Source organism: Macrobrachium rosenbergii, chromosome 5 (genome assembly GCF_040412425.1).
Source record: "Macrobrachium rosenbergii isolate ZJJX-2024 chromosome 5, ASM4041242v1, whole genome shotgun sequence".
NCBI lineage: Eukaryota > Metazoa > Arthropoda > Malacostraca > Decapoda > Palaemonidae > Macrobrachium > Macrobrachium rosenbergii.
This window is the reverse complement of record NC_089745.1, coordinates 37,626,982-37,643,309: the sequence shown is the minus strand read 5'-3', so window position 1 is coordinate 37,643,309 and position 16,328 is coordinate 37,626,982. Positions and strand designations below refer to the sequence as shown.

Here is a 16,328-nt window from a genome sequence, read left to right as displayed (position 1 = left end):
AAGTCCTTGTAGTGTAATTTTTGCTGGAATTGATCGCCAGATTTTAAGAATATTTTTTTTTCTTTTTTGTTGTTCCTGTGAATACCCTTCTCATCCCCTGGTGGAGGGGTGGGATGGAGGCCGACATGATCGTGATAACGAAAACATTATCAGACTTCTAAACAGAGAAATGATTTGAGATGCATAAATATGATGTAATTTAATAGTTCAAATGAAGCAGGAGTAAATAAGCTTGTGGACGCAGTATTTTGCCCTTCATTTTTTTTATTTGGTATCATTTTGGGTGAAGCCCTAGTATGCACCCTAGACATGAAAATTTCTTTGGGTCGGTGCTCACAGAATTTAATTGTATTTTATTAAAGAATGGAATTAATGAATCATTATTGAGGGTGATAGCTGCATCAGCGGAATTCAGTTTGTATAGAGTTTTCTCTATCTTTCTGATCGCTGATTTTTCAGGGTTACTGCATTCTGCCAGTAACTCGCCGATATTTGTCATTCTTGGAGAGGAAAGCAGTTGCAAATTTGGGTAGTTTTAGTTTGGACAAATACTATATTAATTACGGGGCCATAACAACGGTAACTGAAATCTGGAGTTCATCCTCTGTGGAGTTGCCCTTCAGGAGAAAATCTAAGTCGGTGTTGATCTAGGCCATGTTTCACTCAGGCTCAGCTGAGCATGGTCAGGCCAAAAGACGCGAGCAATCTGTCATTTGTGGTGAGTCTTGTTCATTATATATGAGATGGTCAGCAGGGGGTCAAATGTATGCACACCACTGATTGAGCTGGCCAGATTTCTTCCAAGCCAAAAACTTATGGTTGATGGTCTCTTTGCTGCAGCCTTGCTGAGCTGTGGGGCTGGTGTGTAACTTTATTTTCTGGTATTACCCGGTGAATATTCTGATTGGTCACCAGTATGCTCACAGAATCTCGGACATTATCTTGTTTTCTGGTCTGGAATGTCACTTGTTGCAGTGTCTGGCGTGGATCTATTAGCTATATGAGCAATAGGCTGTCTAATGCTGGTAGGGAGGAGGAACACTTCTTGAGTGCTATTTAACAAGGGCTGCTGATTGACTGATTATGAAATTTAGGTCTTGAAGACCAAGCTGCTGCAGTATCAAGAGTGCCTCCAGCACCATAAGCATCTTGGATCAGGGGCTTTTCCAGTTGCTTCTTTATTCTCCATTATATTGCAGTCCTTGTCATGATAGTATGGTTCGCATCTCTCCCATGATTTTTTATGGTGCTTCTTGAACATGACGGGAGGTCCCGTTTGCCAATTTCATGGTGGTTATACTGATATAGGAGCCTGGATATTCCAAACACATCAATGAAGAAATACATATGGCACTGGATTGGTGGTACAACAACCGTGAGCAGCTGCGACCCGATCTGCAAAGAAGTGTTGGACTTTACTGTAAGGTGAGAATGCACTCTAAATACCATACTATAAGGCGAGGATGCACTCTAAATACCATACTATAAGGCGAGGATGCACTCTAAATACCTTATTATAAGGCAAGGATGCACTGTTAAATACGTAGCAGATGAACATGCCATTAAAGAAATCATCACAGACAATGTCTTCACCACTGACAATGCCACATTGCTGGACCTCATCATTTATTACCAAAACAGCCACACAAGAAACCTGATAATGAAAAACAATTCAGCCCAACCAACAATAGAGCCTCTTTAACATACTGTGGTATACCGATTCAAATACTATACTCAGTCCACGGATGTCCCAGCTCCTATATCGGCGCCATAAAAAATCACGAGATGCGCACAATACCGACATCACAAGGATTGCAATAGTGGGGAATATAGGGGTACTACAGTAATCTGAAAGGGCACTGACCCAAGACGTCTACAGCTGCTAGAGGCACTCTTGATACAGCAGCAGAAGCCCTTGTTGAACATCACTCAAGGCGGCCTATTGCTCACATAACTAATAGAACTGCACCAGACATGGCAACAAGTGACGTTCCCTACTGGGAATCTACAAGATAGTGTCTGAGATTCTGTGAGCTGCCCAGCAACCAATCAGAATATTCGCCAGGTAGGGTAGGACCAGGTAATAACTTCGCACACCAGCCGGGCTGCTCAGCAAGGCTACAGCAATGAGACCAACAACTGTAAGTTTTTGGCTTACGAGGAAATCTTGCCAGCTAATCAATAGCGTGCTTTCCTCAGCCAACCAGCAGTCAGCATACATTCGACCCCATGCTGACCATCTTGTATGTAACAAGCAAGACTGACCACAAATGACATCAGTTTAGGGCTGAACTATCTTGCCGAGAATATCATCTCTAAGCCAGAGGTACTATTCCCAAGGATGAACGCCCATTGCCTCCTCTTCACACTCCAAAAAATGGAGAAAGATCCTTTGTCCACAGACACTGTTGGTTTGAAACGCCTTTTCTTCAAAAATGGCCACTTAGAAGTTGAACCTTATATTCCTGCTGAAGTTAACACCCAGGATGAAGTTCTCTTGGCCCCGTCAGACTCTTCCTCTCTCCTGACATCGCCACTGGAAGATCCTGTCCATCTGCCCTCCTGTAGCAGAGTCAGGGTCAGACACTAAAGGATGGACGACTGTAAGAAACCAAAGAAAGCTATGAGGAGGATACTTAACCAGAAGGAAGAAGCTCCCCAACCCAACCCCTTCTCCTGTGACTAATCTCTTGCCACAACTGAAATATCGAGTTACTGCTAAAGGGGAGATAACTGCTTATCCAGAATTGAAGATGTTAGTCAAAACAAACCTGAACTGTGGCATGGTTGTGGCCCTGAAAGTGCCAAATTCTGCTGAATTTCTCTCTGAGTCTACAAACAGAGGAGACAGAAAGCAATCACTTGTTGCCAACGACCCCTACATAACTGAGAATAAACTATGAACATAATAAAAACAAAAATACACTGCAAAGGTAAAAGCACAAAATGAAGCAAGAATGATTGCTAAGAAACAGGGATAGCAAGCTACTCACCTAAGATCCAATGAGCACACCGGGAAGAGAGCAAGCATGTCTTCTCTTTTAGGCGGCTGAATAAAATTGAGTGGTGAGGCTGGGAGAGTGAAGGGGTATACCCCCTCACCCTTCATCTCCACCAATTAAGATACCTCGTTACCAGAGTTTAATGACTGATCCAGCTTGTGCTGAAGGATACTCTTATATATAGAAGGCAATGGTTGTATCTCCTTACGAACACCTTAATTTGTTTTTGAGACTACAGTTGTTTTGGCAACATGTTTTACTATTTTTTAGTTTTGCATGCAAAAGGCCCATGTCAGGTAGATAAGCTATTATGAAAATAGATACAGGGGGGTTGGATTGCAGATTCATGGGGCCCAGCCCCCACCTCTTTGTAGCTACACTACTGTCATTTGGTAAGATTATTACAACTCTGGTCATCTACCTGAGTGAGGGAGAGCAGGGATAAGAATTTTGAAAGGAGTACTTCAGTAACTCAATATTCTGTTTTATATGTTTATCACAGGATGATAGTAATAACTAATACTGTACTTAGCTTCTCTTTACTAATTTACAATTACACAATTTTGTAGTACTCTTAAAATTATTGAAATAAATTTTTCTAGGTGTCAGCTAGAATATATAAGAATATATTCCAACACCTAAAAATTCAAATGTCACATGCTAACTCTGTACTGAGTGACACATAATGCCACACAGTAATATATAAAAGTATCAACAGTCATATAAAAAGTTAGTCTTTTGTATATACTGCTCTAACAGTATGTATGGTACATTGGAAAAGATTAACCTCACACAATACAGCAAAACCAACAACAGAGAAAAATGTTTAAAAATTATGAATGTAAGTAGTGTGAGACTGAGATACATTTCTAATACCACAAACTTTTTTAAATTGTAAAAAAAGCAGTTGAAATTATTGACACTTGTAAAATCCTATCATTCTACTTGAATACAAAATTCAAAGATATATTACGATCTCTCCGTGCTATTCAAAAATAACTATACGTACTATTTTTAAGTATAAATATTTATATACATGTATCAAAATAAATACAGAGTAGCGACCCTCACAGTACAAAGTAATGATCCTCATTTAATTTTTGTATTTTATGTCTAACACACTTTTGCCAGCTGAAAATACAAGAATAGCTTATGAAAGTATATCAAATCCTAAAATACCTAAATACACTGTATTTATCTTTAAAACAACAATAATGAAGAAACACTAAAATTGGAAAATAAAATCCAGGAAAAAATCAGTCAAGTTGATTGAAACACAAGAGCAATGTTGACAAGAATAGTCCTCAAACAATTGGTGAAAAAGCTCTGAATTACTTTGAGGTAACATACATTATATATATAAAAAAAATCAAGGAGTAATATTAGATAAAAAAATCAAGTAATATTCCTCAGATAAAAAATCAGGGAGTAATACTCCTCAAAGATAAATGAGGTTTAACTTGCACTAAATGAGAAACACTACTCCACTTCAACTTTGAGATTGACAATACAAAATATACTTTTCAAAGTCAAGTAAACTAGCGCATAACACTTAAGAATGTACACTATTCATATTATGTATATTATATAAATCGTTTTCAACAACTAATTGTATTGCTACTCAGTACAGTGTTGTACTTGTCAGTTATACTTTATAGTTGCATTAAATTGCTCACTAAGTAATTTTTTTATATGGCTACACCCCCTGAAGGAAAGCTATGAGTTTTTTTTTCTGCATATGATATGGATTAAAATAATATAACAGGCACTTAAGATCAGTCTTTGGTATAAAAGATCAACTTCCAGAATTGAGACATATTTCACACACTACATACTATCAATGTTAAACTCCAGGATTGTTTTCGGTAGTGTGAGTTTCTGGTACTTTATCAATAGACGTACGACGATATTCTTCTTTTACTAGTATCATTAACAGCACTACAACAAGGCCTTGGATGGCCAGTATGTAGTCCATCCATAATACACCTGAAAAGACATACAATTAGTACCTAATGGTAAACAAAAATTAAATTACACATTCAACAAATAGTACCTAATGGTAAACAAAAATCAAATCTACACATTCAAAAAAAAGGGGATTTTATAACAAATTTTGATTAACAATTAGTTTTTTCCTAGGCATTCAAACCCAAAACCTTTTTTATGGGAATATCTTTCAGCGCAAGTGGGAGCTGGTCAAAAACTTGGTAACATGGTGGATAATAAGTGAAGATGGGGGTGAGTGGGTGACTGTCACCTCCTATGGCTGCATGGACTAAGAAGGGTAGTAACGGCGAGTTTAAAGGCTCTGGTTTGTATATTTGCCTAAGTATTTCATATAAATGGAACTCTGGTGATTACACTTGTTGGACAGCCACCACAGGTCCTGAAGAGCTTTCAGGACTTGCGAAAGACATCTCTCCAGTGTACAGAACCTTGGCTGGCATGAAAGCATCAGGAGGACGTTCACTTGATCTGCTGGAGGCAAGCAAACTCCCAGACCCACAGATCAGGGTGTTCACTATAGATACTATAATCTACATGTAATAGTAATATGTATTTGTCATTGCATAACATATTCTCGTCTCCCATGTATATAACACTAACAAAGTGGCAACTGTAAGTGGCAACCAAACACATTCAAATCAAATGCCTAGCAGTATGTTGCTTCCCATCTATGAGTTCGGTTGCTGACATGCATTGTCCTTGTTGCATTGTAACCTAATAAAGAACCTACAGTATATTTCAGATGAGCTTGTTTCACATCTCATCCCAACCAACATAGCGCAGGAAGAAGTTACAAGAAGCAAGTGAAGAGACAGGAGACTTACAGCAAACTGGAAGAAAACCAATGGACCATACACCAACAGTTACCACCCCCTTCTCTCTCTCTCTGCAACAGACTTTATTTGTTGGTATGTACAGTGTAAGGTGGTGCTAATGAGCCAACTAGTGCCAATATTGCCCGTGCTGCACTTGAAATATTGACACTTTACATTTCTGTTAAATTCTGTTTTAAACCTGTGTGGGGGTAAACAGATTTTTATTCACAATGGATTCTCCACATTCTCAGGATGAATGTATGACCCCCACAAGACCCTGTCTACCATCCACAGTCCCCACCCGCTCTCCATCCGGAGACGACGGTAGCCCAATCAGATGATTTCCTTTTGCTCATACGATACCTGGAGAAATCACAGATCGAGGATCATGCCAGGGTTAGACAAGAAGAGGAAAGGAGAAGACAAAAAGAAGAGGAGAGACAAAGAAAACAGGAAGAATTGAGGGACCAACGACAGAGAGAGAATGATGAAATTCACAGGCAACAGGAAGCAGACTGCTACAGCACCTTTCTGCAAATGCTAGCCCCCTTCATACAACAAGCAACCACAGGGAGCCCCAGCATGCCTCCTCCGACACATGCAACTCCTACCTTGCCACGAGAGGGTGCAGTACCCCCTCCACAGAAATCAATTGCCCAGAACCCACTCCCCCTTCGAACAGATACTACTTTTCAAATTTTTCAGGAATGGCAATGTCAATGGGACGATTATTCAGTCATGGTGGATCTGCCCAAGTTACCCAGAGACAAACAATTAATCCAGATGAGGATGTGTGTTGCCTTGGAGACACAAAGAATCCTTAAGCACACCTAGGCACACCCCCGACCCAGAATTAAGTGTTGACGAAGTCTTCGATGCCCTTCAAGAACACATCAAAAGCCTTTGCAACGAGAATCCACATCATAGGGAGTTGCTCTCCTGCAAACAGTTAGAGGGAGAATCTTTTTCAGACATATGCAGAGCAAGTAGACATCTGTCCCAGTAGATCTTAAGTTTGTGTGCAAACCCAGAGGAAGATGATCATCCTCATGCGAGTCAGGGATGAAAAACTGACCACTGGCCAATAAACTCATAGCCCCTGACACCAAAGCCTCTTGACAGTGTATTATCAACACGTGCCCAACCCATGAAGTCACCAGGAAGGCTACTTCTGCAATTCGTGCTTTGCCCTCACAAACTATAGGAAGCAGAAGAAACATGGAAAGGGTGCCCACTCTATGACAGTATGTTTCATGCCAGTCAGGCAACTGCATGCATGGATCCATAGAGAAGTGTCCTACAGCAGACAGCACCTGCAGCAACTGTGCCCACAATGGGCATTGGGCCAAAGCACAGAGATGCCCCACCAGACAGGTCCAGTGCTGCCACTACAACCGACAGAGACATTACGACAAGAGCCGCTGGAAGAAGACAAAGGATGCCACTTCCAGTGCCAAGTGTACGCCACCCTCTCCGGGCAAGAACCCCAACTGTCGTTGGATGGGAAGACCCTCTTCTATCAAGACACTGCAACCAATCTCTGTTTCCCTCTCGTATGGGGACATTACATCCAGGATTCAGATGTTGCCAGATACAGGTGCTGATGTCTCTGTTATGGGCCCTCAGCATCTTGACCTGCGCATTCCTAGGAGCGTACCACAACCCCACCAGTTATCCTGATGTTCACTGCAGATGGCTCTGTGAGAACACCTGCCTTAGGATCCTTCACAGCCAATCTCACCTTAGCTGAGAGATCCTGTTCAGCAAGGATCCAAGTCCCTGAAGGTGTCTGAACACCACTGCTGTCATATAGCCACTGCAAAGAGTTGGCCAGAGTTTCCCAGACCTATTCTGGATGTTACCCATGTCAATACAGTAGGTGTTTAAGGCTGCCTCTTCATGCCACTACATCGTCTGCCTGTCATATAGCCACTGCAAAGAGTTGGCCAGAGTTTCCCAGACCTATTCTGGATGTTACCCATGTCAATACAGTAGGTGTTTAGAGCTGCCTCTTCATGCCACTACATCATCTGCCGAAGCCAGAGTTTTTCCTACGAGAGTTCAAAGACGTGCTGATCTCCAAAGAAGAACTGAAGGAAGCCCCACTCAAGCCAATGGAAGGACCCCCAATGGGAATCCATCTTAAGGAAGATGCCGTACCTTTCGCCATCAATGCACCTCGCCAGATACCATACGCCTTCCGGGAGCTAGTCAAGGAAGGGCTTGAGTTCATGGTAGATCAAGGTGGTGATGAACCCTCAGACTGGTGTCACTAACTCGTCATAGTACCCAAGGACAAAGGCATTCGAATCACCGTTGACCTCAAGAACCTGAACAGCCAAGTAAAATGCCCAGGCCACCCGCCACCCTTACTGTTTGTCTAGCATCCACAGATGCCCCACACAGATACTGGCAAGTGGAACTCTTGGAGGAAGATCTAAAGTTAACCACATTATCACATGCTATTGCAGAATCGCAGAGGTCCAATGGGATTTGTGGCCACAGGAGACGCCTGCTGCTTTCGAAGAGACAAGGTTCTGCAAGGTGTCGAGAACTGCATCACGGTAGTCGATGACATCCTGCTATTCAACAAGGATTTCCCCAGACAGCTGCAATGAATCCATGAGATGTGTTGACAAGGTGCTGCAAGTTTGGCATCACACTTAACAAGGAAAAGTTATTGATCACCCCCTCCAACGTTACCTTCTGCACATTTCGCATCTCTGAGAAAGGCATTCCAGCGGACCCAGACAAAGTAGCAGCAATTATGGACTTTCCAACACTGACTTACTTGATGGATCTTTGTTCATTCATGGGGTTACTGGCCAACTTTATGCCTGAGATAGCTACCACAGCTCAGCCTCTCTGACCCCTTTTGAGTCCCAAGCCTCCATTTCTAAGGACCGTGGATCAGGATGGAGCATTTTGCCGGTTGAAGACTACCTCCTTTGATCCAGCCCTCCCAGTTATCCTACAGACCAACATTTCTCGACTCAATAGACTAGGATTTGCCCTTCCAGAAGACTCTGCTTAGTATACAGTGTGGTTCTTTTTTGCTCGCAGGCGCCTAGACGCTTTATGCCACAATCGAGTTGGAGATGTTATCCATAACCTGGGCTAAGTCCAAATGCAAACTGTATCTGATAGGCCTCCAACATTTTATGCTGATGACAGATCATCACCCACTGGTGCCAATTCTCAACCATTACACTGGATGTGGTCGAGAATCCCCATTTGCAACATCTCCAGGAGAGAATCTCACAGTATCTGAGAAAAGAGGACAAAACCCACTGTGTTGAGGCTGGGCCATACATCAGGACCATTGCCACTGCTCATGCAGAAGCCCAAGAGGACAACACCTTGCCCCAAGACTCCTACATGATTATTCAAGATCTTCATGCTTCAGCGAAGGATGATCCACTGTACATCTGTCTGTGAGACTGCTTGCTTTCAGGATTTTCTACCAATCGTTACAATTTACATAATTCAATGCTCTCATTCTGGAAACTACGGGACAGTCTCTCAGTCGATGCTGAACTCATAATTTATACTTTATGCAGCAAGGATTGTAGTTCCTACTGCACTCTATCACGACTCCTAGATGGTTACAGAGGAGAAGCCACAAAGCAATGGGCACGACAAAATGTTTACTGGCCAGGAATCAACTCTGAGATGGGAAGTACTGTCCAAGCTCACGAACCTTGCCAGGCTTTACAACCCAGCCGGAACTTCTTCAAAACGACGTCCACTCTACTAGACCCTTTGAGTCTGTGTCAGCAAACTTCTTTAACGTCGCAGGGAAGTCATTCCTCGTGAGTGACAGGCTTTCTGGCTGGCCTGTGGTTGCCCCATGCTACGGTGACACTAGCGCCTCTGCAACGATAAGGATCTTTTACAGATATTTCCAAGAGGTCAGTGTCTCACTTCACCCCAGGACCAATGGTGTACCTCAATTCACCAGCCGTGAATTCCGGGATTTCATAGAGTGATGGGGAGTACATCATCTTGTTACTTCCTCACACTATCTGCAGGGTGTGAAGCATCTTATACTGAAGACAGCGCCTTCTGGCAACATTGACTGTAAGACTTTGACCGTGGCCTCTTGGAGTTACGGAACACTCCAAACTTCACGGGCCGCTCCCCTGCAAAAATCTTATATGGCCACCCACTTTGCTCCTGTATGCCTACTCATCCTCAGTCATTCTTGCAGGAATGGTTCGAGAAAGCCGAGGACAGTGGTCACTGTGCTGCTACCAGAGCTGAACTTGTACAGAGGTCATACAATCAACATGCAAGTCCCCTACCCAGGCTAGAAGTTGGACAGTCAGTCAGGATCCATGATACGACTTCTCACCATTTGGAAAAGATCGTGACCATCATGAGCCACAGCAGGTCAGAGGACTAAGAAGTACTTCTCCCCAGCGGACGAGTATACTGGAGGAACTGGTGCTTCCTGTACCCAGTATACCAAGCCCTGGCCTTGACACTCTACTTCACATCCCTGTGGACCTTCACATGGACACAAAAGTGTCCTCCGACAGCCCTCCTATACAGCCCCATGTAGCTTTCCCAGGTTTTCCATATGAAGAACCCGCTCGAGATTGAACTACGAGCGTGAAGGGGGAGGGAGGTGTAGATACTGTGTAATCTATATGCAACGTGTATTTGTCACTGCATAATGTATTCTCGCCTCCTATATATATAATAATATTTATTGATGTGGCAATTGTATTCTTGCATTACATATTTATTGATAAGTGGCAACCGAACACATTCAAATCCAATGCATAGCAGTATGCTGCTTCCCCTCTCCGAGTCTGATTGCTCATAAACAATGTCCTTGTTGCATTGTAACCTTACCTAATAAAGAAAATATATTTTAGATAAGCCTGTTTCATGTCTCATCCCAACATTCACCTCCCTTGACACCCTGAGCTAACTGTGACCAAGGCAACCTGACCAATGGTTTTGCTTCTGGAGCAGTGCCCAAGGTTAGCTCTTGCTGATGAAACTGTGGGCAAGTGAGAAGCTGGTGTCACCTCCCCAAGATTACTGCGCTCATGAATGACCAAAACAGCCTCCTGAAAATCCTGCTCTTAACTACCTGAAGGGGTTCTGGAGGGAAAGGTCCCTCAGGACCTAGAGGATCCCCAGAGGTCTAAGCTACCTCCCCCCCCCAGGATGCTGATTTCAGCTTGGGCCCATTTGCTCAGGATACATTTTATGAGGTACCAGGATGATTGATTGGCCCTGGTAAGCCCGTTGCCACAGTTGCTTTGAGACAGATTGCCTCCTCAAGTTTTGTCATGACCTAGGTGTAGTGATCAACTTTGAGAAGTTGGATCTCATGCCCAAGCAGAAGGCAAAGTACCAGGACATGCTAACAGAAATAGCAGCAATGAGTCTTACCTTTGGATTCTCATATCAGCAAGTTCAGGGTAGCACAGAAGTTCCTGTCTCAACAGGAACAACCTGCTCGGCAGTGGCAAGTCGTTCTGGGTCACCTGTTGTCTTTGAAGAAGTTGGTCCCTCATGGGTGTCTTCACCTCCGCTTCCTTCAGTGGAAGTTAAAGGAGTTTTGGTCTCCAGCGAGGGACTCTCCTGCTCCTCTGTTGGAGCAAGTAAGGAGGGATGGGGTGCACATCTGGAAGAGTTGTTGGTTTCAAGTGTGTGGGACCAGAACGACAAGCACCTCCAAATCAATGTCCTGGAATTAAAACGCGTTTCTGGTACAGCAAGAGTTTTCAGGATCGAATGATAGGACAGTCTGTGGTGTTGAAGACTGACAACACTACAGTGGTTACATACTTCAACAAGCACGGGGGACTGGTGTCCTTCCAGCTTCACAAGTTGATGGTGCAGGTGCATGAGTGGGCGGCAGCGCACTTGGCAGAGCTGTCAACCAGTTACATTACGGGTTCTCAGAACGTAGTGGTGGACAAGCTCAGCCACCAGAGTTTGGCGATAGGGACAGAATGGTTTCTACACCAAGACATTGCAGAGACTCTTTGTGCTTTGAGGGGGTCTTAGTATCAATGTGTTTGCAACCCAGTACAATAGAAAGCTCCCAGTGTTCTGTTTCATAGTGCCGGACCGATGAGCTGTGATGGAAGACGCCTTCCAGCATCCATGAGACAATCTAGTAGTGTACACTTTTCCTCCGTTTTGTTGGGTGATCAACAGGAGCTGATCACCCCGAATCTCACTCTAGTCGGAGTTACTCTTCAGCAAGTGGCAGACTTTCTTGTCTTTCTTTGTTGTGAGAAGCTTCTCTCTGTCTTGGCCATTAAGGGCTACAGGTCTATCCCTGGCCAAGTCCTTAGGTTTAAAGGAGTCTACCTCTCTTCCTTGTAGATCTCCAAGCTCCTGGGAAAATTCAAGCAGCCTTGCCCACCCAGGGAACTCAGGCAGGCCTACTGAGTGGGACATGACTCTCATTTTGAAGAGCCTAACTCATACTTTGTGCAAACCATTGAGAGTTGTCACACAGGAATCTTACTTTGAAGAGTGTTTTGTTGCTTGCCCTGGCTTTGGCAAAGAGAGTAGGGAAATTTTATGGCCTTTCTTTTGATGTTAAGCATTCGAAGGGATGGCGATCAGTTATGTTCAAGTTTGTCCCAGAATTCATGGCAAAGGCTTGTAATTTGTCAGTCCCTGATGTCAGATTCAAGTCCTTTTCCATCCCCTCCCTAGAGGACTTTGTTGGTAGTGATCAGGATGAGATGCTACAGTATCCACTTAGGGTGCTGTTGTACTGAGGGGACTTTGTAGGTAGTAATCAGGATGAGGTGCTACTGTGTCCAGTTAGGGTGCTCCGGGACTATCTTGAGTTTTCTCAACATCCCAGGCCTGAGTGCTGATGACTCTGTGCTAAGTAATGTACTTGCTCAACCGAAAAAGAGGTGCCCAAGAACATGATCACTTTCTGGCTGCCTGAGATAATCAAACAGGCGTACTCATCATCCGGCTGGGAAGACATGGGTACAGTCTAGGCAAGAGCTCACAAGTTAGGAGCATCGCCCCATCCCTGGCATTCCAGAACCTGTCCACTCAACAGTTCTTATGCGCAAGGGTGTGGTTGCTTCACACCACATTCACTTCGTTCTACCTTTGGGACATTGCCCACAAGTCCTTGGACACATCTTCCTTGGGTCCTGTGGTAGCTGCCCAACAAGTTGTGCTTCACTCGGCTCCCCTAAGGGGACAAGCAGCATCTCATCTAAGGTATTCGGTAAACAAGGGAGTGTGTGTGTGTGACTGGTCTCACTCCTTTGATCTTTCACCTTTCTCTCTTGTAGGGCCAAGTGTCAGGTAGCGAGTCGATATGTGCTGGACTGATGAGGATTGCAGGAGAGTTGCATGGCAGGGATGTCTTGTCCAACATCATTTTGGTTTTGTAGATTAATTGAATGCATGTCCCGGCCCCCCTCTCTCTTGACAAGGGGAGAGATGGATAGACACTGAAACAAACCCATTGGTTTTAATAGCAAGTTTTATTGTCTCCAACACATACTGTTTCTTTCAGCCTTTAACAAGGCAATGAAAGCAAGCTCATTACTTTATGCCCAGAAATCTAGCATCTGTAATATACCATATGTTCAACACGCTTGAGGTGCATGATTTCTTTCTTTGTTCTTCTGCGCCAGGAAGGTATTCCTGGATGGGTAGACCCAACCAGTTGGTTCAGAGAGTTAAAAGTCAAGTATACCTTAGTTTTACCAGACCACTGAGCTGATTAACAGCTCTCCTAGGGCTGGCCGGAAGGATTAGACTTATTTTACGTGGCTAAGAACCAATTGGTTACTTAGCCACGGGACCTACAGCTTATTGTGGAATCCGAACCACATTATAGCGAGAAATGAATTTCTATCACCAGAAATAAATACACAGACCGCTCCCACCAATGGGTAAATCTCACATGTAAAGAATGAAGGTTTGTATTTGTGTAGGAACAAACAGCAAATTTTAAAGTAATTTGTATTTTTCCTAACATAACAACCTTAAGTTTTTTACATTAATGGCCCACCTCAGCCCCCTTTCTCTGGTACCTGGGCTGGAAAGCAAAGTGGAGTGCAGACTGATATGTAGGTGGGGCTTGCCCCTACCTGTCGATAGTTAAACCACCTTGTCTGAAAGATAAGTGGCTGTTCCAGCTAGCGAACACAAGCTAAATCCTTTGTATAGAACTTCTGGTTCGTATGTTAGGAAAAATACAAATACTGTAGCTAAAAATTGGCTATATTTCAATTTACCCTTAGCTTCATAAACCAGGAGTTTCTTAGCAATCCCCTTATTTCCATGACCAGCTTCATAAACCAGGAGATTCTTAACAACCCCCTATGTCCATGAACAGGCCATTTCTAAATTTTGTATTTTCTAGTTAAATTCCTAAATTTTGAATACCACTGATAGTATGAAGCAAAGTTGGACCTGACGTTGATGCAGAACTTTTGAACATATTGCGAGTAATTATGGCAAGTGTTATTCAAGAATCATGCAATTTCTTACCCTGTCTTTTTAAATAATGCTAATTATGAAAATCAAGCATGTCAGCCTCATTATGCATTATCAAGTCAGGAAATGACACAATGCAACTAATAATGGACATAAAGATGAAATAATAATGCTAAATCATTGTCTTAAAAATAAACAAGTAAACCTCGTAACTTACTATCCATAGGCATCTGCATTGTCAACAGGAATATGACACTAACAACATTCCAGCACAAGGTAAGAAATCCACCAACAACGCCCTCTGATACAGGGTAAGCCAACTCTACAGCCAACTCGAAGAAAAGTGGTGAACAGGCATAATTGAAAGATGACCCTATTATTACACTAACGAACAAGAACACTGAAATTAAAATAAGAGAGAAATGGTCAGTATTAGTAAATATACAATTATATTTCAATCAAGCTTACACCTTGACTGAAAATACTTGAATATTACTGCAATTAAGGTATAAATATAGTATTGTCTATTCTAATGGTATATTACATTAAATAATAAATTGTTTTCACTGCTTTCATAACTGATGCTGACGTATAATCTAGTATAATACCAAGGAAGGTAGTATTTTGGTATTTGACAAAGAGAGGAAACTAAGTACTGGGAGAGTCGGCTGAAATCATGCATAACAGAACAAGAACAGCAGTAATAAAAGCCTGTCTAAAAACCAAAATGTTTAAAGTCAAGAGTTGGTTTACATCAAGGATTAGCTCTTAGCCCATTTCTGTTAGTACTGGTTATGGATGTACTGAGTGGTGGGATCAGAAATGCAAAACTATGGGAAATGTTACATGCAGATCATCTGGTTGTTACAGCAATGAAAGAGGAATTGCAAAGAAGGGTGAGAGATTGGCACAAATAACTTGAATAAGGTGGCATGAAAGTAAATGTGGGTAAAAATGCAGATAGTGTCCAGCAAGCAGGGAGGGGACAAGTTAATTATACAAGATAGAAGAGGCCTAGAATTAAAACTGGTATAGAATTTTGAATAGTCAGGATCTACTTCAAATCAGGAGGGTGTGAAATGGAGGTTGAATGTAGGTTAAATGCGACTTGGGGGAAATGGATGGAGGTGGTAGTAGAAGTGTGACAAAAGAATGCCAAATATACTACAAATGTGATTTGTTGTATCATAATCTGCCAATGATGATGAATAGTTCAGAAACATGAGCATTAAGAAGAGCAAAAACTGAAGCTAACAAGAAAGATACTAAGGGGGAATTGTTAAATTACTATGTGAGAAGCTTTAAAAACAAGGAAATTTTAAGTACCATACCGGTGAAGCTTACTGATATGATAAGATAGTTGAGATTTTGATGGTAAAGGCAGATAGTAAGGTCAAGAGCTTGGCAGAGGATTAAATGGCATGATAAAGTGAAGGTGGGTTTGTTGATGAAGGATCTGATGAGAGAAGATACTTTTGACATAAATGGTTGGAGAAGATGCATCAAGGCAATGACCCTTTACTGTATGGACAGTAGTAGGGATGAATACAGCTAACATACAATCAAGCCTTATGGCTATGTTTTTGAATGGAAAAGATGCACAAAAATAAGACAGCGACACCTAACTTAACAAACAGTTTGGGGGTATGCCCCTACCAGTAAGTAACAAAATCTGCTAATTAACAAAGATTGGTAAATAGCCAACAAAATACAGTACCCTTGAGCTACTTTAATACAGGTAGGTGTCGAGTTACAACAGGGTTAAGTTCTTGCATGCACGTCATAAGTCGATTTTTCACATAACTCGGATTGCAATTCAGTATTCAAGCACATACAGGCTACCTCATACCCTAACTCCTTTTACCTATTGCCTACCATGGTTTTATCAACATGAATCGTGTAGTATATAAAAAGACTACAAAAATCTTTGTTTTACCTAAGTTACAAAACACCACGCACTCACTGTGCAAACCCTCCCTTCTTTTTCTCTGGTACAGCATTTCTATTGACGTCTACTTAATGCAGTAAGGTACTGTATATACCTCATGCA

At 42.5% G+C, this 16,328-nt stretch overlaps 1 protein-coding gene and 1 long non-coding RNA gene across 12 annotated transcripts in view; one reads left to right on the top strand and one right to left on the bottom strand.

Moving 5' to 3' along the window:
• Positions 1-6,380, top strand: part of LOC136838667 (uncharacterized) — a 29,806-nt gene extending 23,426 nt beyond the window's left edge. For 2 of the 3 annotated variants that reach the window (XR_010853076.1, XR_010853074.1), the window contains exons 3-4: positions 5,752-5,917; positions 6,076-6,380. This is a non-coding gene — a long non-coding RNA (uncharacterized lncRNA). Of the gene's footprint in view, positions 1-5,741; positions 5,918-6,075 lie in introns of all 3 variants that reach the window. The other variant, XR_010853075.1, reaches the window with a different exon arrangement.
• Positions 3,526-16,328, bottom strand: part of LOC136838666 (solute carrier family 49 member 4 homolog) — a 72,546-nt gene continuing 59,743 nt past the window's right edge. For all 9 annotated transcript variants that reach the window (XM_067104016.1, XM_067104017.1, XM_067104014.1 and 6 more), the window contains 2 exons: positions 14,496-14,678; positions 3,526-4,988 (listed from right to left, as the gene is read on the bottom strand). In XM_067104016.1, the coding sequence (XP_066960117.1) occupies positions 4,846-4,988; positions 14,496-14,678 (326 nt within the window). In that variant the 3' untranslated portion in view covers positions 3,526-4,845. The remainder of the gene's footprint in view (positions 4,989-14,495; positions 14,679-16,328) is intronic.